Source organism: Dromiciops gliroides, chromosome 1, assembly GCF_019393635.1.
Source record: "Dromiciops gliroides isolate mDroGli1 chromosome 1, mDroGli1.pri, whole genome shotgun sequence".
Taxonomy (NCBI): Eukaryota; Metazoa; Chordata; class Mammalia; order Microbiotheria; family Microbiotheriidae; genus Dromiciops; species Dromiciops gliroides.
In genome coordinates this window covers 1416508-1442213 of record NC_057861.1, presented here as the reverse complement: position 1 = coordinate 1442213, position 25706 = coordinate 1416508, and the positions used below count along the sequence as shown (strand labels likewise).

General features: G+C 42.4%; 2 protein-coding genes across 3 annotated transcripts in view; one reads left to right on the top strand and one right to left on the bottom strand.

Annotated features, from left to right (window-relative positions):
• Positions 1-7837, top strand: part of LOC122736538 (vomeronasal type-2 receptor 26-like) — a 37475-nt gene extending 29638 nt beyond the window's left edge. The window contains exons 5-7 of the mRNA XM_043978840.1: positions 2979-2992; positions 4970-5093; positions 6867-7837. Of these exons, the coding sequence (XP_043834775.1) occupies positions 2979-2992; positions 4970-5093; positions 6867-7837 (1109 nt within the window). The remainder of the gene's footprint in view (positions 1-2978; positions 2993-4969; positions 5094-6866) is intronic.
• LOC122733853 (immunoglobulin lambda-1 light chain-like) overlaps positions 1-25706 on the bottom strand; it is a 773472-nt gene that overhangs the window by 337036 nt on the left and 410730 nt on the right. The gene's annotated exons all lie outside the window — the stretch shown is intronic.

Below are 25706 nucleotides of genomic sequence, written 5' to 3'. Positions count from 1 at the left end.
AGTTCTTTTTCTGGAGGTGTATGGTAGAGATTATTATTAGTCCTTTGGGAATGTCTTGGATAGTTGTATTACTAAGAATAGCTAAGTCATTCACAGTTCTTCATTGAAAAGTATTACTGTTACTGTGCACAACTAATAACTAATTGTAAAAGATAAGCTTATACATATTAATTATGAGTAGACCCCCACAAGATATCTAGTCCACCACTGTATTTTACACATGAGGAAACTGATGCTCAGGGAGAGTAAGTGAATTATGGAAAGTCACGTAGACAATGGGCATCCTAGATGGCATTTAGTGATTATACACAACCGAATATATGAAAGAATATATATATATATAACATATATACATATGTGGGTATATATCTATTTTTTAATCAGAAAATTTATATTTCTTTCCATCCCACTTCAACTTTTCCCTTTTCTCAATTGAGAATGAAAGAAAAAAAAATCCCATGTATAGTCAATCAAAACAAATTTCCACACTTACCATGTCCAAAAATAATATGTTATTTTGCATTCTGGATCCTTAACATCTGTATCAGGAAGTAGGTAATATTTTTCATTATTATTCTCTAGATTTGTGGTTGATTATTACATTAATCAGTTTTTATCCTTTCAAATTTATTTGTTTTTTCCCTATCATTATTTTTGTAGAATTAGTTCCCCTGGTTCTGTTCACTGTACTTGACATCTGCTCATACAATTCTTGACTGTTTTATCTGAAACAAACCCCTTCATAACTTCTTATAAGACAATAGTACTTCATAATATATAAGCACACTTAACTACATACACACACATGTAAACTTATTCAATGTTTTTTCAATTAATGGACAGACCTCAGATTTCTATTCCTTGCCACTTAAAAAACAGATTTTTCAAAATACATCCTTAGTGATAGTTTATTTTGTTTTGGCTTTGTCCCTCCTTAAATTCATCTCCTCTCTAATTCCCCCACCCTTGTTTTAATCTTCCCTTTTCTGGACAGTTCATATAATATTGAAGTTGAAGTGTGTCTCCCTCCATCCCAGTCTTTGTACAGATATCTTCTATTGCCCTCTGATTATGATATAATATCCACTAACCTTCCATTCTTTCCCCAACCAATATATTTCTCTTCCCATTTTCAATTCTTCTCTTAAGACCATCAAGATATAAAAGGCTCACTACCAAGTATTGTCTGATTAGTTTCTCTTTGACGTTCAGAGTGACATATGAATTATCTCCCCACCTTAGAATATAAAATGCTTGTGCTTCATTATTCTTTTTTTAATTCTACTGTCAATATTGATTTTCCCAAGTTACATGTAAATACAACTTTTGACATCAATTTTTTTAAAAACTGTGTTCCAAATTCTCTTCCTCCCTCCCTCCCCCATGAAGAACTCAAACAATTTTATATAAGCTATACATGAGCAGTCATGCAAAACATTTCAACATTAGCCAGGCTGTGAAAGAAAAGAGTCAAAAACAAAACTTCAGATAAAGGAACTAACAAACAAGCAAAAAAATTATGCTTCAATCTGTATTCAGACATTATTTCTTTCACAGTAGATGGACTGGATTTTTCATAGGATCTTCAGAGTTGTCTTGGATCATTGCATTGGTGAAAATAAACATCATTCACAGCAGATCATCTTACAGTATTGTTTTTATTTTGTATATAGTACATTTCATATTGTATCAGCTCATGTAGGTCTTTCCAGATTTTTCTGATAGCATCCTTATCATCATTTTTTGTAGTAAACTACATTTATATGGAGACAATTTATCTTACTTCCTTACTATCTGTGTCTTGAGAGTTCAGTAAGTGGCTGGCACAGTTTCAGATGCCACCAAGGACTCACTGTTTGGTTATTGGCAGTGGGGGTGGGGGGGTGGGGGGGTGGGGGGGATTTGTGAGGAGAGGGGGTGGGCTCTGGACTACAATGCTGGCTTTTGCCTCAGATTGGATCCTTACTGCAGGCTTGCCCAGCAAACACACTTTGGACTATATACTCCCTTCCTTCATGATTTACAGAGACTTTCTGCCAATAGTCTGAGTTGTCTTAGGCTTGAGTACTGTTTTATCCATCCTTTTCTTGGCTTTGCCCCCTGAAAATTCATTTTGAGGTGTTATTTTTAAATTGTTTGGACAGAGATTTTGCAGAGTTCATGCAAGTCCTGACTTCATTCCACTGCCCTGCAGGTAGGGAACTAAACTACCATCTAGTCTATTCTCTTGATTTGATTCACCAGGAAACTGAAAGGTAGCTGCTTTCCCAAGATGCTTTAATTCAGTATTCTTTTCACCATCTTACAACTAGATGAATGAGAATAAAATATCCTTTGAGATTAATTCAGGGAAAGGCATGGTATTGAGCCCTTCAGAACATGTTCCTATGGAGAGGAAAAATGGTTTGAATTTTATATTTCTTCAAATTGCCTGAATTTTTGATTGTTAGAGAATGGACTGTTTTTTGGAGGATGTTTATATTAACTTATATTCATTGTGGAGCTATCCCTTCACTCTTCTGCTCCTTCAACTCTAAGGGCCTTCCAGACTGGATGGAAATAGGTTAGATGTATTTTTTAATCTTTCAATAGCTTTTAGTCTAACACTTTGGAGATTAAAATTATATATCATTGCCCTAAAATTGTCCCAAGTTTAGGGAACCTAGCTGGGGTTTATCATATATTTGTTACTTAGAAATTAGAAGCTAATGCATGAATTTGGGGCCATTAAGCATTTATTAAAGTGTATTAATTATTAGTAAAGAGAGCACATGCATGGCTCAGAAAGTTAGGAAAGCCTAGCTTGGAAGGAGGCGAGAGAGAAATGGACTGCATGGCTCTCCTTCCTTGTCCCAGGGCCAGCATGGGAGTCCCTCTGTAAGCTTCCTGAGGGTTGGAGGAGAGCTTGCCTGCCCTTACACATTGCTCAAAGCTAATTTGCTAGCATCATTCAAATCTATTGGTCTGGTGGATTTGAGAGTGGTTCAGTACAGTGTGTGCTGATGTCAGACTACAGAACCCTCTGAGGGGAAAAAGCCTTCAGGTAGGTATGGGTTTGAATGAGGTAACTTCCATTGTCTGTATTCACAGCCTGAAGTCCAACTTGACTGACTCTGGGCCAGTCTTAAAAGTCCAGGAAAGGCTCTCTGGATTTGGTCCTCAAGTGGGGGCATCTGGGAGGCCCAAAATCCATTATTTTCTCATAACGCCTTGGGTGATTACAATCAATAGTATATTCATAATTATAGAATTTCTCAGGAGAGGGCTAAAACAGTTAGCTTACCATTTGAAAAACTGAAATCCCCAGAATTTAAAAGCTGGTAAAAAAAAATAGCACATCTGGTGGTAAGTGGGGGTTACTGCCTAGACATTTCAATTAGTGAATATTTGAATACATTTGCATTTGAATCAGGTATAAATCTCATAACCCTTGTAGTTATCCAGGTTTCAGGGATTATGACTCTTACATGTAATAGTGTGCAATTCTGCAAACTTCTACTTGTCAGCCTGATAGATTATACATTACCCTATTCATTCTCATCCCAGGTTTAAGGCAATCCAGTGATATGTTATGACATTTTCTAAATGAATATAAATAAATGAATTATTTCATGAAAAATTAACTCTGATATTCCATCCAAGAGATAAGTATTCCTCCAAAATGTTCTCTCCCTCCCTCCCTCTCTCTCTCTCTCTCTCACACACACACACACACACACACACACACACACACACACACACACACGCACACACACACACACACACACACACACACATGAACACCTTATACCACCACAAACTTAAGTGTACATCAATGTCATTGGTTGTGTTATTAATTACTAGGGAAATTAACATTCTTACAGATATAAATGTTTTAACTATGTTGAAATCTCTTAGGCAGTGTTAAGCCTAAAATTCTAACTGTGATGTCTAAAAATCTAATGAGTGGTCAGCTTAAATTAGAAGCTGTCCCCCCAAGACATGGCAATTGAGAGCTTCTTGAAAATAATGGTTAAACTTCCACTTTTGTTAGGATTCTCTTCTCTCTTGAGGATTTATAAAAGGAAGGATAAAGGGCAGAAGCATTTATTGAGGACCTAATGTGTGTCATCTGGTTTATAAATGTCTCATTTTCCTCTCCCCGAAATCCTTTCAGGTAAATACTACTACTATTCTTATTTTAATACTTATTATTGTGGTAAAAAGTTTTAACAGTCGGTTAGCGATAATGGAGAGATGCCAGTTTTTTTAAGGACCACCCTTTTGGGGAGGAGACCAATAGCATGAGCTACGCACGCCAGTCTGCCTGCTAAGCACTCCACTTCCGGGGTGCGAGCTTAAAAGGCAAGGAAGGAATGGAAGTGGAATCTCTCTTGCCTGCTCTCCTGGTCCAATGACTGGTGCGACACACAGACAGACGCTGACTGGAGTTGGATGTGGCCTGGCTCGCCTTTAGCAGCATGCACTTGACTTCATCTCTCTCTCCCCAAAGGTGGCCTTGGGCTTTTGGTGAGTTTTATATGGAATATAGACTAAGTTTAGACTTAAGACTATTTGTTTGTATTTCTACTTTCCTATCCCTCTAATCAACATCACCTGGTAACTACCACACAATAAAAGCTCTAACTAGAAAACCAGAAGCTTCTTCCATTTACTAGTCTGGGAGATAAATTAAGAGAAAGGTTAAAGTGGGGAGATTTATGATCTAATATCCAATTTTAAATCTCACATTATACTGAGGCAGACAGAGATTAAGTAATTTGTCCAGGGCCAAATAAAAAATATGTGATTCTGGTTTTGAATTGAGGTCTTCCTGACTCCAAGTTTAGAATTCTATCTACACAATCACTCTCAATGGGAGTAGCTGTAGAAGTATGGGTTACATAGAAAATAATTTTCCTTTTTCTACAGAAAACCTCAGTAGTTCTCTGTTAAAGATGTTTATTCTACTCTCCTCTTACTGTTTTAGGTTCCCTCTGGGGTCTGCAGTGATAGTTGTACTCCTGGATTCAGAAAGACCCCTTTGGAGGGGAAGGCTGCCTGCTGCTTTGACTGCTCCCCATGTCCAGAAGGGGAGATTTCTAGTCAGATGAGTGAGTTTATGTAGGCAATACTCTTATCAGAGTCACTGATGTAAAAAGTAACCAACAGGTTATTCTTGAGGTGTTACCCACAACTCTCAGGAATATTATTGTCTGAATGAAAGATTATATGAGACCAAAGAAAACCAGTTGAATATCCTGAAATAGCTATTTATGGCATGGTGACTTTGATGCCACTGCAGGAGGAGAAGATTAGTCAATAGGGAAAAAAAACCCTGCTGTTTCATTTCTTGGATGAACCAAAGTCATTAGTCTTGTCCCAGATACAAGGGTTGGTGTCCGGAGTGTATATAGGGATAGAGATAGCGATAGTGAGATAGATAGACATATAGTTATAGATATAAAGTCAAAGATAAAGATACAGATATAAATAGTGTACTAGGGCAGAATCAAAGTTGTCCAGTTGTAAGGTTGGTGGATGCTGGATTCCATGGGGGGTTGAGTCTAAAGTCTGACTGTGGAGGTAATACCAGAAAAACCCCTTTCAGTTAGGTAGTAAATCAAAGGTGGAGATTGAAATGAGGCTGTCTGAGGGCCAAGGGTGTAGAGTGATATTCAGAGTGTAATTTAAGGTGAAATCTTTGTTCCAGGATGAATCAGCAAAAGCCATTGGAACAAATTGCTTTCCTGTTCACATACCAGGGAGGGAGGCCATGGTATTGCTGCTGGACTCCAATTGCTCCGGAAGAGAGGGTTACCACTAGATTGGTTCTCAAAAACATTCCTCTTTCAAAGAATTACTCACCCAGAGAATCCAATCAAACTTTAAGTAAAAGGTTTTCTTCTTTGGCCCCCAGAGGCATGGCTGCGAGAAGAAGTCTAGGCTTCCACACCCAGGGAGGTACAGGTTTAAGGCTTGTTCCTTAGACAGCCATAGAGGTATGGCCGGAGGAAGAAGAGGAACCTCAACTCCCTGAACAAGAGAAGATGACAATTTCATAGAGGCAGGAAGGGGGTGGGGGTTGAAAGTGATGATGTTAGCTACTTGGATATATGAATAATAAACATTCCCCATTTCTAACTTGAGATTATTGTCACTACCTGGTCCTAATCACATAGCAAACATGACTGGCTCCCAACTAAGCTCATGCTGTAAATTCAGGGAGCCCAGCTTTCTGGGCGGCTGTTTTATGATGTGTTTGACCAACCACTCTCTGGTTAATTAACTTCGTTGCTTCTCCAAGGAAAGAATAAACTCTAATTGACCACAGCGAGCTGATCAACCATATTTCTCCATGGTCAATGTCCTCCTCAGGGCCAGAGCATCCCTAACTGGACCCAGGCCCACCAGGCTGCTACTGCAAGAGGGTGAGGCTGATGGCATTGTTCAGATATGGTCTCACTGAGATCCAATCATGTGCAAGTCAAGAAATCAGGTTAATGATGAAGTTTGGGGAGACTTGTGACCTGGTTCAGGGGGCTAGCTCATCCAAAGAATTAGAAGCTTGTCATGAATCTTGTAAAATAGAAAGACATTTATTAGGAAAGAGGAATATGGCCAGGGTACAGGTCCCCCTGCTGACTGTCCCAATGGAATAAGAGAAGATCTGGTCTTTTGTATCTTTGCAAAACAAAGAAAGGGAAGGGAATGACAAGGTAAGGGGTATAACATACCACTGACACTGTCTCTCAGCAAAGAGGAAAGAGTATTTTGTGTCCTGTGGAGGCAGAAGCAGTTGTTGCAGCTCTCATGATTATTTGCTATGTCTGGGCATGGGCATAATTCTTTGAGTCTAAACCCTGAGCCTTGTTTGTCTCCTACAGATGCAGAGCAGTGTATGAAGTGCCCAGAAGATGAATATCCAAATAAGTGGAGAGATGGCTGCATCCCCAAGGTTGTGAGCTTCCTAACCATGAAAGAACCTCTGGGGATGACTTTGGTCTCTGTGGCTGTTTCCTTCTCCTTACTGACAGCTCTAGTCCTGTGGGTCTTTGTGAAGTTCCAAGACACTCCCATTGTCAAAGCCAATAACCGGCCCCTTAGCTATTCCCTCCTTATCTCCCTTACCTTCTGTTTCCTCTGCTCCTTGCTCTTCATGGGCCATCCTACCACTGTCACCTGTCTCCTCCAACAAACAGTATTTGCAGTTGTGTTCACAGTGGCAGTTTCCTCCATTTTGGCCAAAACCATCATTGTGGTTCTGGCTTTCAGAGTCACAAGGCCAGGAGATAGGATCTGGAAGCTGATATATCCTCGAGTGTCCAACTATGTTGTTCTCATCTGCTCAGGGATCCAAGTGATGTTCTGTGGCATCTGGCTGGGAACCTATCCTCCCTTTCCAGAGGCAGACACACAGTCAGAATTTGGCCACATCATCCTGAGGTGTAACGAGGGCTCTGTCTTTGCCTTTTACTGTGTCCTAGGCTACATGGGCTTTCTGGCCCTGGCAAGCTTTATTGTAGCTTTCCTGGCCAGGAACCTGCCTGACTCCTTCAATGAAGCCAAGTTCATCACTTTCAGCATGCTGGTGTTTTGCAGTGTCTGGGCCTCTTTTCTGCCCACATACCAGAGCACCAAAGGGAAGGCCATGGTGGTGGTGGAGGTCTTCTCCATCTTGGCCTCCAGTGCTGGCCTGCTGGGCTGCATTTTTGTTCCCAAATGTTATGTGATCCTCCTGAAGCCTGACAGAAACACCCAGGAAGAGATCAAGAATAAATGGGATTCTAGAGGCAAGATGTCTTCTAAAGCACAGCCTTACACTTCCTGCTCTGGGAACAACAGGTCTGAAGAATAGCCCACATTGACTTGGCCGAGCCATATTTATTGGGTTTGTTGATGTTTGAACTCAAATGAGTGGCATCCTTCTGGCTGCATTGTCAAATGCCACTCACATTCACAGGCTGGATCCCCTCAGGACACTGACTATTGCTGTTTTGTAGATGTCACTACTTACTTTACTGGATGCTGTTATAAATGCACCGAGTAATATCTGGCAACTCCAGATTTTAGAATGTTTGAAGTTCTCAGAGTCATCCCTTAAATCATGGAGAATTGGGAGACTGAGCTATGTGTACACTTTCATTCCCCACACCTACTGTTCATTCCCATTAGGACTCCTTCACCACAGGATTCAATAACAACTTAAGGGATTGAACTCCTGGAACTTTGGTGTGGTGCACATATTTCCACAGGTTATATCTTACTCTATTCAACCAATCTCAAGCTATCTTCTTTATCCATCTTGTGCTTTCATCTAATGATGCAAAGACCCAAAGATTCTTTAAAAGTGATTAAGCAAAGGGATGCTTATTGTTATGGGCCTTGGGTACCTCAGAAGTTTTCTGGAGGAACTCAGAGAACTTTCTCCTTGAGAAGCTAAACGCACCTAAAGAAGCAAGGGAGATAAGTGGCACTCCTCAGGGACTGAAATAACTCCAGAAATCAGGACTACCAGCCTTCATTCCAGTCTCCCCCACTCCTCAGGAAGATAATCCTATTAAAAATATCTGCTGCCTGAGTGGTACCATGAGGACAGAGATAACTCCAGAAATCAGAACAACTGACCCTCACCTGACTTCTCCCAACCCATCCCCAATAAGAGACATTCTACCCTTAGGTGATCACTCCAATGTTAATTAATTACCTATTTTCAGTAATACAATGATCGAAGGCAATCTCAAAGGACTAATGATGTAGCATATTATCCACCTCCAGAGCAAGAGCTGATATTGACTGAATACAGACTGAAGCCTGTGATTTTCATTTTCTTTCATTTTTTCCCTTTTATTTGACTCTTCTTATACAAAATTACTAATATGGACGTGTTTTACATAATTGTATTTGTATAACCTATATTTTACTCCTTACCACCTCAGAGAGAGGAGCAGCTAGAGAGGAAGGGAGGGATAGAATTTGAAACTAAGAATTTTAAATGAAAATCTTTATTAAATGAGGCATTCTAAATTCTACTTACAGAGGAATCAAAGTCCTAGATGGTTGGGAGGTTTGGCTGGTTGTTCTTCCCTTAGCTCCTATACAGTTGTTTCTTTCTCTGAATCTCCCTTCCCTTAAAACAAGGAGGACAATAGGCATTTGAAAGTCCTCTCACCAGCACAGGTTTTAGATATAAAAATCAAGTTTAAAAAGTTCACCAGACTAAAATAATCAGGTCCCATCTCTATCCCAGCCAAAATAGAGGGTTGTTTTCCTGTAATATTTTCCAGTCTCTTCCTAGCCTCATCTCTCAGTTTAGGATTTTGTCAAGCTCCTTATAAGTATCTCCCATTCAAATGTACTCAAGACCATTACTTATCTGCCTTTTCTGGTGCTGGCTTCTCCTTTTTTCTTTCTTTCTTCAAGTACAGAAAAAACAAATTCCTTTGGTGTCTATTTAGTTCTGTTTTAGATGAATTTAAATTACACTTCACCTGCCCCTTAAAAAAAATCAAAGGTAGCTTTTTCTCATCAGCCCTTGCAGGCTACAACTCTGGTCTTTTTGATAAAAAGTGATTTTTATCCTTCAAGCAAGTGCTCAGAGAAGGTGGAGCCAAGATAGTGGATGAAAGGCAGTGACTCTCCTGAGCCCTCCCCAAGCCTCCTCCAAATACTTTAAAATAACGCCAACTGACAATTCCTGGAGAAGCAGAACCAACAAAAGGATGGGGTCAAATAATTTTCCAGCCAAAGACAAAATAAAAGGTTAGCAGGAAATGTATGTTGCCCCCAGGTGAGAGTAGAGTGCAGTCCAGGGCAATTATGACAGCGCAGACCCAACCCCAGCAAATGAGGAGCAGGCCTTGTGAGCCACTGAATCAGGAGAGGCAGTAACTGCTTCTGGAACTCCCAGGAAACAGAAAGTAAGGGGATGAACAACTGTCCAGGAGAAGATTACAAGGGTCTCTTTGCAAGCTCTGAGGCAGGACTCTGTTGCTTTGCTCCCAGTTGGATCCAGGTCCCCATCCTTGGTGGCAGTACCAGAGCAGGGAGAAGCATTAACACACCAGGGCTTGCAACCACAGAAGAGAGGAATCCTCACTGCAGTTCTAGGGAAGAAAAGCTGGCTTGTGGTCTCTAGTAGACCAGAGCACAGACCAGGAGAGGAGTAAACACACGTCTCCTTAGATCATGCCATCTTGAAAGAACTGAAACCTTATAGGTCCCTAGAAGTATCTATGAAAAGAGCTGCATAAACCCCCTTGGTGGTTTGGAAGCTTGGGTTGGTATCCAAAAAGAGATAAAAACCAAAAAGTTCAATTCAAAATTGAGGAGATGCCCATCCATTGGGGAATGGCTGAGCAAATTGTGGGATGTGATTACGATGGAATACTATTGTGCTATAGGAAATGATGAGCAAAATGCTTTCAGAAAACCCTGGAAAACTTACAGGAGTTGATATAAATGAAATGTATGGTGTACAAAGTAACAGCAATATTGTAAGATCATCAGCTGAGCACGACTTAGCTGTTATCAGCAATACAGTGATATAAGAGATCTCTGAAGGATTTATTATGAAAAATGCCACCCCTCAACATAATAAGATTTAATGGTGTCTGCTTACAGATTGAAACATAATTTTGGTTACTTTGTAAGTGTGTAAGTGGCAGAACAAAGAAAACAACTCAGTTTTGATGACTTCAGAGACATGGATTCATATTCCCTGGAACTGCAGCATGTATAACTATATGTGTGGTAGCCTTATTTCTGTCCCAAGTTTGGGCTGGCCTCCCTTAGACTTTGGGTGTGGTCAATGTATTGCTTAAGCTACTAAAGAATATCTAAATATTTTAAATCACTATTTGTAGTCTATAACTGTCTATAAACTGATTAGTTCTGCTGTTAAATTACTTGTATCTAAGTGATGGGAAAAATCTCACTAACATTATAAGGAAATGGGCCACAAGGGAGATTTCTCCTCAGAATCAGGGAAATTGGGATTCTAACCCAAACCAGTCCCCCTGTATCCCCCAGTTAACCCCAAATTGCAATGTGCTTGCTTAATAAGCCTCACACATAGTATCTAACACACCCCTGGCTGGAGATTTAACATTATAACTTGACATGTATCCTATGATCAGGGTGCAGTTACATGTTTCGGAGTTAATATGAAGCAGGAGTGTCACAAAGAATGTGCATTCAGAATAGCCAGCCAATGGTAAAATGGAGGAGGGAATCCTTGCATTAGGAACAGAATATAAGGGTCCACTGTGACAAGTGTGCTTAGCACAACTTCCTTGGAAGTGTAGGCCCTTTCTTGCAAGATGGTAATAAAATTGTCCTTCCTGCTTTGCACTAGAATAGAAGTGCTGCCTCAGTTTACCCATTTCTAACAATTTCTTACAACATAATAATGTTCCATCATAAGCAAATACCACAATTTGTTTATACCTTCCCCAGTCAATGGGTATCCCCTCAATTTTGAAATCTTTGCAACCAGAAAAGCACTGCCAGAAATATTTTTTGCACATATAAGTCCTTTAACTCTTTTTTGGTAATTTTTTTTGGATACCAGCCTAGTAGTGGTATTACTAGGTCCAAGAGTATGCATGATTTTATAGCCCTTTGGTCAGTTCAAAATTACTCTATAGAATGGTTTAATCAGTTTACAACTCCACTGTGAGAAATAAATTGTGAGAAACCCCATTTAAAAATTTCTGGGACTCAATGTTGGAGAAGTACCAAAGGCTTTTTTATACATTTGAGGATGAATGGGCCAGCTCCTTAATGAAAATGTTGGCAAGGAGGACCTGGGAGCTCTTTTACCTCTTAATAGGCTGGCTCCTAGCACAGGTGATGGAGGCCGTCTCTCCCAGAGTCTTAGACAGTGAAGGTGGCTGGGTCAGCACATAGGAGGCCCCAGAACCTGCAAGGGAAGGACAGGAGAGCTTGGGCAGAGGCAGGGGCCTCTCTCCCCCAGGGAGATGCTGGCCCCTGAAGCAGCTGCAGGATGAGCCCAGGGCAGGACTGGGCTTGGCCTGAGACCCTGTGGGGTCTGAGCCCAGGGAAGGTGCCCTCACCTGTATAGAGAGTGAGGAGTGGGAACAGCAGAGGGATCCAGGCCATGGTGAAGGCTCCCCCACAGCTCTATGTCCTGAGTCTCCAAGCTGGGGCTGGGCTCCCCCAGGCCTCTCTTAAGAGCAGCCCAGGCCCTTCAGGGAGGAGGAGCCCCTCATGTAAATCTACCCCTGCTCTGGAGACCTGCAGGAGGGGCTTCATGGGATACTTGGCTAAGCCTGTGTGCTCCTGGGGCCTGGGGGCAGGGCTGGGCCCTCCTGGCCCCTGGGGTCATCCTTACCTGAGAGTCTGGGATTCTGGGGGTCAGATTCCTTCCTCCCCAGGCTCTGGGTCTGATGCTCCTGGACTCTTGTCACTCTAAGGAAGCTGCTTTCTCATCCTGCCCCTTCTCTATGCCCTGGGGCCTTCTCATGCTGGAACATCCCTCCACCATGCCAGCCCCACCCCCACTGATGACTTCCCCAGGACCTGCTCTGGGGACAACCAGGCTTCATTCCCCTCCAGCTGAGCCTTAGACCTTCAGGCTGCCCCACTGTGCGCCCCACCCCCGACCTGTGCCTCAGCCTTCTCTCCCCATCCCTTAAAATCCCTTTTCATCTGCTGTCTTCCCCTATTAGATTGTAAGCTCCATGAGGTCAGGGACTGTCTTTCTGTTTGTTTGCATTGGAATCCCCAACCCTTAGCACAGTGTCTGATGCACAGTGTGGTAAAAATTATTGGAGTTTTAGGTGACTCATTTTTCTCGGTTTCCTGGTGATGGGAGAAAGCTAGCAGACTTTCTAGGTGTGGTGAGTTTTAAAACCCCTGCATTCCTTTGAATTAGCTTAATTGGAAGTGATCTGGGGATTGCAGAGACTTAGTTTAGAGTTAAGAGAATTTATCTGTATTTCTTTTCCACTGTTTCTTTATCTTTGATTTTTATTAATTTCACCTTTGTTGTTTAATTAATTCCCAAGTAATAAAATCTGATCCTTTTGTGGAAAAGAAGCAATAAGGCTCCTTTCTTATTGGCCTGGGAGAAATATCTAAAAGGGCTGTTCAGAGGGGAGGGGACTTTGAACCTAAAGGTCCCTAATTATTTCTGGGACCCCAATATTACAGCGAGTCACCCAATTAATGTTCCATATATTAAATTTTGGCCCCTACAACAGGAAGTGATGAAGAAATGCTTGTTGCCTTGCCTACAATTCAGAGCTGTGCACTGTCACCAAATACCGATAACTGTTTCATAACCCCTCTCCCATACAAAAATAAAACAAAAAAAACACAACTCAAAACCAGACACAGAGTGAACCACAGTTATAAATTCAATTACCCATTTTTAATTCTGATTAGCAGTCCCATTCCATGAATTGCATGGGAACCCTTTTCAGGAGGTCCACCAAGATTTTAGGAAGGAGTGAAGTTAAACAGTTGAAAGAGGGGTTGTACAGCCCTTGCATGAGCCAGGTAAGAATTGATTAATTCCCTGATTCCTGGTTTGCAATAGGGTGCTCTGTGTGTGTGTGTGTGTGTGTGTGTGTGTGTGTGTGTGTGAATCAGTTGGGGTTAAGTGACTTGCCCAGGGTCACACAGCTAGTAAATGTCAAGTGTCTGAGGTCAGATTTGAACTCAGGTCCTCCTGACTCCAGGGTCAGTGCTTTATCCACTGTGCCACCTAGCTGCCCCAAAAGGGTGCTCTTAATTCCATTTTTATGATACAAATCAAACTGACAGTTCAAATCTTGAAAGCAAACAACATGATAAGAGAATATGAAACAGGAGAGGTCTTTTACAGATAATATCTCTTGGTTAAATACTTGGAAGTCTACTTGTCAAGACAAACCCAAGAACTCTATGAACATAATTACAAAACACTTTACACACAAATCAAATTGATGTAGGAGGTGAAAAAGGGGTTCATAGGAAAACCTCAGACCCAAGCTTCAATTCAGATATTAGCTCCAAAAGGGAGTTAGACCCCAGTTAATGGATAACTTACAAGTCATGTAAGAGGGATAAAATACTACCTAGTCTGTCTAAAATATCTAATGAGTGGTTGCCAATAAATTATAAGCTTTAGCAAGAGTTTAGACTTTTGAGCATTCATTAAGGAGAATAAGAATTTGGTGAAGAGAGAGAGAAAGGCCTAGATTCATCTATCTCTCTTGGGGAGCTACAGTTCTCCTGCTCTGCTTTCCCCGAGAGTCCTGGCAAAAGAGAGTGAGAGCACCAGCCTTGCCCCCTCTTCCTCCCACAAGCCAACGTCACTTCCTGACACTAAAGAAAAGCCATATGGCTTGCCCTCAGGCGCCTTCTCCTCATGGTGGAGCTTTCCTACAGTAGCTCTCCAGCAGGTTCTGTCATTCCAATTGTTACAGTCCCCCCTTTGTTTCTTCATGAAATGCGGGGTGTTTCCTTGATGTGTGGGAATTAATTTTGATTTGGGGACCCTGCTTTTGGGCTGAGATTGAGGAGCCTTGGGCTCTCAGGGTTTTTTTTTTTTTTTCTGTGTAAGAGGGGCTGGTGCCCCTCCCCCTCCACTTCAGCTGAGCCAAAAAGCCCCATGGGCTTTTCATGATGTGAAGTCAGATGGCTGGGGGAAAAAGCCAAAAGCCCCAGCTCCCTCCACCCTGGGGGGATCTACCCCAGAGATCCTGGGCTCGTGCAGTCTGGCCTTTAGCGCAGCTCATGTGGAGGTCCCAGGCACACAGCAGGGGGCACAGGCCCCTCGAGCACCTGCCACAGAGCTAGCGTGGCTGGCACATTAACTTGGCTGTGCCGGGGCACACAGGGCCTGAGGTTTGAGGGAAGAGAAGGAACATATATATAAGGGGGCAGACGTATGGAGGTTGGGACAGACCGGAAGATTAAGAAGACAGTAAGGGAGGAAGGGACAGAAAGGAGGCTGCTACAAGGATGCTAAGGAGACTGAGGCTATGTAGAGAGGGGCTGATGGAGATGGAGAAAAAGCTAAGAGCAAGGATGCTGGAGGACGCCGGAGCACTAGGAGAACACAAGGAGAGGTCAGTGAGAGAGAAACACAGGGGTTCAGTGTGGCAGTACAGAGAAGAAAGTTAGATGGTAAGGGGGGTCAACAAAGTGAAAGGGGCTTGGAGTTAGAAGAAAGCAGCTGAGCAGTGAAAGAGCAGGGAAGCTGGAGTGAAGGAGAGAAAGATTGAAAGTTAGAGAAAGCTGGAGCATACCCTAAGGCAAGAAGCTGCAATGGCCCTTATTATATTAAAAGCAGACAGGTTGTATAATTTGCATTTCTTTACCCTTTTCTTAATCTTTTGCTTACCAACTTGGGAGCAGAGCAAGTGTGGAGAAATTTTTAAAAGGCCCTAACAGATTGGCTTTGGAAATTAATAGTAGTCAGATACCCAGCCAGTCAGAAGTCCAGAGATTAGTTATCCAGTTAGATTAGGCCCTCCCCCAGCCAAATTAGGCTCCAGTAAGTTAAAATATTTTTACATTTGAATGGTGATTGTGGCAGGACTTATGGCCCAATTATGATTTTTCTAAAGTTTTAATTTTTCATATAATCATAATTTTCCATATAGTCCACACTTACAAATTTTTTAAAATTAGGATTAGTTAAATTATTTTTTTTACAGATGAAACAGTCAAAAATAACAGAATATAATACCCAATGCTAACAAACAATATGTTGATAACAATATGCAAAAGGGAGAAAGGGGAAATTTTGTCCAGAGGGGCAGTCCCTCATGAACTGGTGCTTTGACACTGGCCTGCAGAAGGAGGGCCTCTGCAGAGAATACATGTTACAGATGGTGTACATAACAACAGAAGGGAATAAAAATCAAGAAAACAAAACTGTTCATTTAAAGTCTTTGAAAATCTTTTCTCAGATGATTCTTGGCATGTCCTCTGGGTTCTGGTTGTCTCTGAAACTGCTGGATTTTCATTAATCTTTAGCATAGCATTGTCCAAAAATATTCAAAGTAAATAATGAAAGTTCTTCAAAATATACAAAACAAAGTTAAACTTGATATATATACAGCATATTGGAGTCCCCCCTTTGGAGGATACTCATATCCATATGCAATACAAATACAAAATTGAGACAATTATGACATTACTAATACTTTTTACCACATATGTATGGATCAAGGCCAAATTTAGTTATGTGTCCATGATGACACCTGAAAATGTTATGGAAAGGTTACAATACCACATCTCGTGGTACATAGACATCTAATAATTGTGCTAGGCCTCTGGTGGATACCTCGCCCCCTCTTCCTGCCACAAGCAAACGTCACTTCCTGACACCAAAGAAAAGCCACATGGCTTGCCCTTTGGTGCCTTCTCCTCATGACAGAGCTTTCCTACAGTAGTTCTCTAGCAGGTAGTGTCATTCCAATCATTACAGTCAGGATTCTCTTACCCACAGAAATCAGTACCCATAACATGACTGTAAAGGGTCAGGTCAGATAACAATGAGACACAAGACAAGGCTGTAGAAATTCTAATAAAAAAATGTGAAACTAGTCATGGGAACCAGAAAGAGACACATGCAGAAAAGGCCAAATTTGTCCCCAGATTCACCTTATGACACATAAACCCCCAAAACACACTTCCACTGAAAAAGGTGCCTGCCTCAGGGGTTGGTTTAGGACCCTGGGAACTCCAGATTAGGATAAGCCCTCCCCTGTACCTCTCCAAGGTGGAGAATATTATAATGAGAAGGACAGGCCCTCCCCTGTACCTCCCCAAGGTGGAGAATATTATAATGAGAAGGACAGGCCCTCCCTTGTACCTCTCCAAGGTAGAGATTATCATAATGAGACTGATAATCAATTTATCCATACTATAAATATTACTGTCTTTCCTTTCCTTATTGGAAAGATACCTTTCCATTATTCTGGTTCTCTCCCTGTGGTAACCCACAGTATTGTAATAAAATTTGGGAAACTGAGTCACTGAGTCTTGTAATTCTTTTGGGGTGACTCATGATCAATTTGACCCAAATTCTATCCCACATTAAAATCAGATCTAAATAATTGGAAAAATATCAATTGCTCATGGATAGGCCAAGCTAATATAATAAAAATGACAATTCTACCTAAATTAATTTACTTATTCAGTGCCATGCCAATCAGACTACCTAAAAATTATTTTATAGAGCTAGAAAAAATGATAACAAAATTCATCTGGAAAAACAAAAGTTCAAGAATATCTAGGGAACTAATGAAAAAAAAATACACAGGAAGGTGGGCTAGCTGTCCCAGATCTGAAGCAGCAGTCATCAAAACTGTCTGGTACTGGCTAAGAAATAGACTGGTGGATCAATGGAATAGGTTAGGCACAGGAGACCCAGTAGTAAATGACTTTAGTCATCTACTGTTTGATAAACCCAAGGACTCTAGTCTCTGGGATAGGAACTCAATATTTGACAGAAACTGCTGGAAAAACTGGAAGATGGTATGATAGAAACTAGGCATAGACCAACATCTTACACTTTATATTAAAATAAGGTCAAAATGGGTACATGATTTAGACATAAAAGCTGAAACAATAGGTAAATTAGGAGAGGAAGGAATAGTTTACCTCTCAGATTTATCGAAAGGAGAACAGTTTTTGTCTAAACAAGAGATAGAGAATATTATGAAATGCAAAATGGATAATATTGATTACATTAAATTAAAAAGTTTTTGTATAAAGAGAAGCAATGTATCCAAAATTAGAAGGGAGGCAGAAAGCTGGGAAACAATTTTTATAGCCAGTATTTCTCACAGAGGCCTCATTTCTTAAATATATCAGGAACTAAATAAATTTATAAGAATCCAAGTCATTCCCCAATTGAGAAATGGTCAAAGGATATGAAGAGGCAGTTTTCTGATGAAGAAATCAAAGCTCTCTGTTGTCATATAAAAAAAGGCTCCAAATCACCATTGATTAGAGAAATGCAAATTAAAACAACTCTGAGGTACCACCTGACACCTATCAGATTGGCTAATATGACAAAAAAGGAAAAGAATAAACATTGGAGAAGCTGTGGGAAAATTGGAACACTAAGGCATTGTTGGTGGGGCTGTGAACTGATCCAACCATTCTGGAGAGCAATTTGAAACTATGCCCAAAATTCTATAAAGCTATGCATATACTTTGACCCATCAATACCACTACTAAGTTGTTTTCCCAAAGAGATCATAAAAAAGGGAAAAGGACCCACATGTACAAAAATATTTATAGCTGCTCTTTATGTGGTGGCAAGGAATTGGAAATTGAGGGGATGCCCTTCAATTGGGGAATGGCTGAACAAGTTGTGGTATATGAATGCAATGGAATACTATTGTTCTGTAAGAAATAATGAGCAGGGGGACAGCTAGGTGGCACAATGGATAGAGCACCGGCCCTGGATTCAGGAGTTCCTGAGTTCAAATCTGGCCTCAGACACTTGACACTTTCTAGCTCTGTGACCCTGGGCAAGTTACTTAGTCCTCATTGCCCCACAAAAAAACAAAACAAAATTCAGAGAAACCTGGAAGGAACAGAACCAGGAGAACATTGTATGAAGTACCAACAACATTGTGTATTCATCAACTGTGACTCTTCTCAGCAATACAATGGTCCAAGATAGTTCCAAAGGACTCATGATGGAAAATGCTCTCCACATCCAGAAAAAAAAGGAACTATGGAATCTGGATGGAGATTGAACCATACTATATCTATTTTTTTCTTTTTTGAGGTTTTTCCTTTTTGCTCTGATTCTTCTTGCACAGCATGGCTGTTGCAGGGGTGTGTTTGATGTGATTGTACATGTATAGCCTATATGGGATTCCTTGCTGTCCTGGGGATAGGGGAAGGAGGGGAGAGAGGAAGAAAGGGTTGAAACTTGTAGAAGCAGGTGTTGTGAACTATCTCTGCATGTGGCTGGAAAATAATAAAATGCTTTTAAGGAAAAAAATAAAGTGAGGAAAGCCCCAAAATAAAATAAATATAAATAAGTAAATAAAAACCTTCAGTGATGGCAGTTTTCCTGATAGCCCATAAGGCTTATAGCCCTGATGCCCCCTCCTCACTTCTCTCTACTAGGCATTATGTAAGCTGCATACTCAGGACTAAATCTAATCTATTTTGAAGTTCTGTTATATTATGTTGGTTGGTTGGTTGCTGTCCATTCTCAGAGAGGGACCAAAAACGACAGCACAATGTTGCGGTCAACTTATAATTTGTCTCACTGTGGCTGATCAACTGAATACAATGGGAGGGGGATCTACCAAAAGTCTTGCACAAATAGTCCACATTAACATTTGGGCTGGAAATGACTCTGAATTTGTGCGTCTTACATTTCTTTTGAGCAGCTACAATGCACATAAATCCCCTCTCCTATTTATCTACTCATTCTTTGGACAGGATCACAGCATTACAGTGTCAGAGATTTTAAAAGGGGGCTTCAAAGGTTTCTTAGTCTAATAGGTTTATCATAAAATTCCCCTTTCCAATGACTAGCATTTGAGACATATGCATTCTCATATTCTTTTTTTTTGTTCATTTAGAATTTTATTTTCCCCAATTACATGTAAAAACAATTTTAAGATCCATTTTTAAAACTTTGTGCTCCAAATTCTCTTCCCTCCACATACTGAAGAAATCAAGCAATTTGATATAAGTTATTCATGTGGAATCACATAAGACATTTGCATATTAATCAGGTTGTGAAAGAAAACACGATAAACTCAAGAAAAATAAACTGAAGAATTATGCTTCAATCTGTATTCAAACACCATCAGTTCTTTCTCTAGAGTCGGATAACATTTTTCATCATAAGTCCTTCAGAGTTGGTCTTGGATCATTGTATCTCTGAGAATAGCCAAGTCCTTCACAGCTGATCATCTACAATTCTGCTGTGACTTTGTGCACAGTACATTTCACTTTGCATCAGCTCATGTAAGTCTTTCAGATTTTTCTGAGAGCCTCCTGCTCACCATTTCTTACAGCACAAGAGCGGTCCGTCATAATCACATCCTACAATTTGGTCAGACATTAAACCTTCAGCAGAAACCTTAGAGCATTCCCAAGGCTCTGCTGGTACCAGTGGATACACCAACCACTTTAACCACTGCTCAGGATCCAGGGGAGCTTGGCTGTAGTTCCCAGGGATGAGGATACTGTGGGTAACTGGGTCAGCAAAGGCTGGGACCAGGAACCTGGAAACACAAAATCTCATTAGTGATAAAAGAGGGGACTTGTGGAAGCCAAGTGAGGAAGGTGCTCCTGGGAGACCCGATGAGGGGCGCTCCCTGTGAATACAGTGAGGGTCATGAGGAAGTCAGCAGCCCAGGCAGGGTTCGACATGTGCCCAAGAGCTCCCTTCCTGAGCCTTCCCAGCCGCTCTCATATCCTCTCCCCAGGTCCCATCAGGGAGGAGCAAGGGCGTCATGCAGAACGACTGCCCATTCCTGGACGTCCCTCAGTCTTCCCAGGGACTTGAATCTGAGCCCTCAGCCTGTGGATGTTGTCACAAAGAGGAGGAGCTGGGGGGGGGGGGGTCTTGGAGTTTGCCGGACGGGATGAACCAAGGAGGAAGCACCTGCCATGATCTCAAACAGGCCAGTGAGCAAGAAGCTTTGCCCAGGGGACTTAGACTGTTTGGTTTGGATTCTCTGTTTGGCCAAGTTGAGTCCCTTAAAGTGATCAGACAGCGCCACCTTGTGGCTTCATGTTAGCACGAGCATGTGGATGTTCTGGTGTCTGAAGCAAAGAAGCCTTGACTCCCAACGGGATTTTCTTTCACTGCATATGTCTAATGCCATCAGTCAGTTGGTCAATGAACAATCCTTAATGTTCCACTACAAGCCAGGCACTGAGCTAAGTGTCCCTTCCCTGTAGGGGCTTTCAATCTAATGGGGGAGACAAATGTGCAAATGCCTATGTAGGCCTATGTAGAAGCAAGATATATCCAGGAAGAACTGGAAAGAGTCAATAGAAGGCACTAGAATGAATGGGGGCCAGGAAAGGCTGCCTGTGGGAAGGGAGATTATAGGGGGCTTTGAGGGAGCCCAGGAAGTCAAGAGGCTGTAGAGAGGGAGAAGAACATTTGAGTCCTGGAGATAACCAGGGAAATTCCCAGAGTCCCCAGTGGAGTGTCTTGGGTGAGGAACAGCAGGGAAGGCCGACTGACCAGACTGCAGAAGAAGTGGGGATGGGGGAGGGTGGAAGGAGAACAGGAAGTGGGGGTGGGGCAGCCAGTCATCATGGGCCGTGGTGGCCAAACACTGGACTTTACATTTGGTCCTGGAGGAGACAGGGAACCACTGGAGTTTGCAGAGTAGCCAGGCTTGTGCTTTAGCAAGATCACTATGACAGGGGGATGGAGGGTAGAGGAAAGTGGGGGGGACTTGTAGCAAGGGGACCAATCAGCAGAGACTCCTAAAGGGGGAGAAGGTGAGGGCCTGCTCCAGAGGGTGGCACCATCAGGAGGAGGCCTTCCCTTACTCTGCCATCTCTGTGAACTTTTTATATTTGGCATTCTCCCCACTTCTGTGGTCTGTGACCTGCCCCCTTTCATCAGGGGAAAAGTCATTGGGAACTCGCCATGTGTAAGGTCCTTTGCAAGGCTCTATTCAGTCTCTAAAGTTGATCACTACCCTCTCTCTTCCCTCAAGGATATGACTATACTAAAGGAGGGGCCAACCAGGTACAATGCATGCTGATTATGTAAAACCAGTGAAAAACTATGCTTGATTACCTAGCCTGATGATACAGTACCCAGCAATTTGATACAGGTTATACACATGCGATGAAGCAAAACATACTACTATATTAGTCATGTTGTGAAAGGTGGTAAGATTATTAGAATTTGGCTGACTGACTGGGATGAGCCACACCTGGCCTGCCCTGAGTGACATGTGCTCCTGACATCAGCAGTTTGGCCTGTGATGTTATGGGCCAAGTGTGAGGGCTCCGTTGTCCTTGTTAGTGTCCTTTTTACAGATCTTGTCCCACTTTCTTCCCCCTGTGCTCCTCCACTTCAATCTGTACATCCTGTAAGAATGACTTAACTAAATAGGATTTCTTGCCTAGCTTTCTTTCACCTGCTTTCACCCTCCTGTGCTGCTTCTGCTTTGGGAGATAACCCTGCTCTTAATCAGCTTTCATCCTGCTTCATGGTTATTATTGTAAACTGAAAGGCTTCACTGTACAAAGAGAGAAGTTGGATGTAGTACGGATGGCCTCAGTGTCTTGGCCACACCCAACGTCCCGGGGAAGCTGGGCCTGGGCTCTCTCCTCTCTACTGCACCAGATCTCTGTGTTGCCCTTGCCCACAGAGCTTTTGGGGACCTGCTTGTTCAGATGCTTCTTGGCCTTGACATCCCCCATGACCACCAGGGTGTTGTTGTCTTCTGGGTTCTTCTAAGCAGACTCAATGTTCAAGGGAAAGTTGGTGGTGGCACAAGGAGCAGCCTTGTTCCTCTGAAGGCCACTTTTCTGGGTGTATTTTGGGCTGTCTGTGGGAGTATGCAAGGTAGGGGTTCTCTTCTAGCTGTGGCTCTGTACACCCTCCCATCCTTCTTGGGCTTCAGGCCTTTGATTTGGCTCCACCCCTTCCTGTCAGAGGAGACAGGAGACAGCCAGCTATGTAGGTATAAATACAGACCAGCCGGGGAAGATGGGGAGGGGAGGGCCTTGCCAGGTGTGGGTTGGAGGCAGCAGAAGAGACTTCATGCAGAAGTTGGGCTCGAGGGGTGGCCCTTAGGAGAGGCCTCCTGCCCTCATCGCCTCCCCTCTCTCCCATCCCACCTGATTCTCCATCCTTTATGATCTGGCTCCTGACCCAATGAGGCTGAGGGGTGGAGGGGGCGCAGACCCCTGATGGGTGGCCAGCATTTAGTCTTTCCATAGAGTTTCATGGCTCACAAACCACTCGACTTGGGTGAAACTCATTTAATCCTCCTTATATATGACGTCTGTGAAGGAGGTGCTATTATCATCTCCATATTACAGAGAAGGAAACTGAGTCACAGACAGGTTAGGATCCTTGTCCAGGGTCACTGAGCTAGTAAGCATCAGAGCCAGGAATGGAAAGCAGGCCTTTTTGACTCCACATACAGCCTCTAACCATTGCTCCCCTTGACTGCAAGATGACTAAAAGAGTGAGGCCTGGTACAGTGAGCCCAGGCCCAGCAGGACTGAGCTGTCCCTGGAAGGCTGAGGATTTGTCTCCAGTCTGGGGCCTTGCAGGTCTCATGTAACAGCTCTGGTGGTGGGGTCCTGGGAGTCTGACATGAACTCACATCATTCCCACCATCAGTGCAAGGGGATGAGGCAGTCCAAGGATGTCCTCTCTGTGGGAAAAGTGCTGCTTTGCCCGAGTCCTATTTGCTCAAATCACGGAGGCCCTCCTTGGGTGACCTAAGGCTCTTGGGCTCTGGGGAATCTGCCTGGGATCTCAGAGGGACAAGGGTCCTAGATCTGAGAGTAATGATTATTTCTCTCATATTATGACCAATTATTAATTCAAGTTAAAATTTTTTTCTATTTCCTCATTCAGAAATAATTTCTTGCAGGTTATACATTCAGTTTTTGAAGGACATTACTGACCTTGCCCCAAAATTTACCCCAACTAGACCATCTTATTTAGGTGGAATTGTTACCCCACCCTAGTAGAAACCTTACAAAGAGAATCTGATCTAGGTAAATTTCAACCCATTGCGTTCTACTCTGACAGGCTTGGGGAAAGGCCAGATAGATCCCTTTTTCTAGATTGACCAAGGCTGGGAGTAAGAGGGACATAATCAAAGTCCTGTTTCCTTCTCCCAGGCCCTAATTAGGATGGAACCAACTCTCATTGAACTATTTATTCTCTCATTAATTGTTAACCAATCAGAGTGGATTGCAGCCTGTAGGGGATCTCCTCTTCCAAGGGCTTAGCAGTGTCCAGAGGTCTCCATAACTTGTCTTTGGCTTACAAGAGAAGACCAAATGACCCCCATTTTATTAATTATTCACTAGTCATAATTAATAAAATGACTCATCACCCCTGCGAGCTGGGTACAATTATGATCCCCATTTTACACATGAGCAAATAGACTTGTCTGTTTCTAGGAAGTATCCAAGGCTGGATTTTAATAATAAATTATAATAACAACTAACATTTATTAAGTGCCTACTATGTGCCAGGCACTAGGCTGAGAGCCCTATGAATATTATCTCATTTGATTGTTACAAAAGCCTGGGGAGGTGGGTGCTATCATGATCCCCATTTTACACATGAGGAAAGTGAGGCCAGCAGTGGTTAAGTGACTTACCCAGAATCACACAGCTGGCAAGTGTCTGAGGCTGGACTTAAACTGCAGTCACCCTGACTCAGGGCCCACCATTGGATCCACCTGGTAACCTAGGTGCCCTTTGCTTTCAGGCATCCCTTCCTATGTACAGGTAGGGGACTATGTGTTGGAGACGCAGATGAAAGGAAACAGAAAGACAAGCCCTATCCTCAAGGAGCTTCCATTCTAATGCTGGAAAATAACCAAGCAAAGGAGGTTGAAGGGGAGGGGAATATCCCATAAGGGGATGCTGTCTGCACAAAAACATAGAGACAGTCTTATGGATGGGGAACTAAGCTCATGGTCTGGCGAGAGGTCTGAGTGGTCGGCCAGGGGGAGATTAAAGGGGTCTCTGATGCTGCTGAGGCAGAACTCAGTTGTTTTACCCCAGCTGAGAACCAGGGAGCACCTGTGAGCGGCTGTGGCCCAGGTGGGAGAGGGGTGCAGGCTCATCATAGCTATCAACCCAATGAAACAAAAATTTTGTTTTCCGGTTGAAGAGCAAGTAGGCCTGAGGTTATTTTTAGACCAGAGCCCAGACCAGGTGAGTGCAGAACGTGCCTCTCCTTAAACTGTACCACCTGGGACCCCCTGAAGCTTGCACAGCCTGGAAGCAGGGCCCCACTTTAAGAAGGAGTTAAAAGTCAAGTAAAAGATGGGCAAGATGAGCAGACAGAGAAAGATGCAGACCATAGAAAGTTTCTTTAGTGACAAGGAAGATCGAGGTGCACCCTCAGAAGAGGAGAGCAACATCAGGGCTCCCACATCCAAAACTTACAAGAAAAATACGAATTGGTCTCAGGCCATAGAGATGCTCTGAAGATAAAGAGAGGTAGAGGAAAAAATGAGAGTGATGCAGGAAAATCATGAAATGGACGGATTGATAATGATCGGATGAAGGTAAGAATTGATTGAGGAGGATTAATGATGAGAACTGATTGATGATGAGGACTAATTGATGAAGATAAGGTTTGATTGATGATGATATGTATGGTACTTACTTTTCTGGGCTACTGTGAAGAAAATTCTTGGTCAGGTATAAGGTGCTATATAAATTTTATTTATTACTGTTATTTTAAGAATCAACCTCATGGGTTTATTGTAAGGAAATCTCTTTAAAGTACTATATAAATGTAGTTTGCTATAAAAAATGATGAGCAGGATGTTATCAGAAAAACTTGGAAAGACCGGCATGAGCTGATGCAACATGAAATGTACTGAATACGAAATAACAGCAATACTGCAAGATGATCTGCTGTGAACGACTTGGTTATTTTCAACAATTCAATGACCCAAGACAACTCTGAAGGTCCATCTACAGAGAGAGAACTGATGGTGTCTGAATACAGATCGAAGCATAATTTTTTTGTTAGTTCCTTT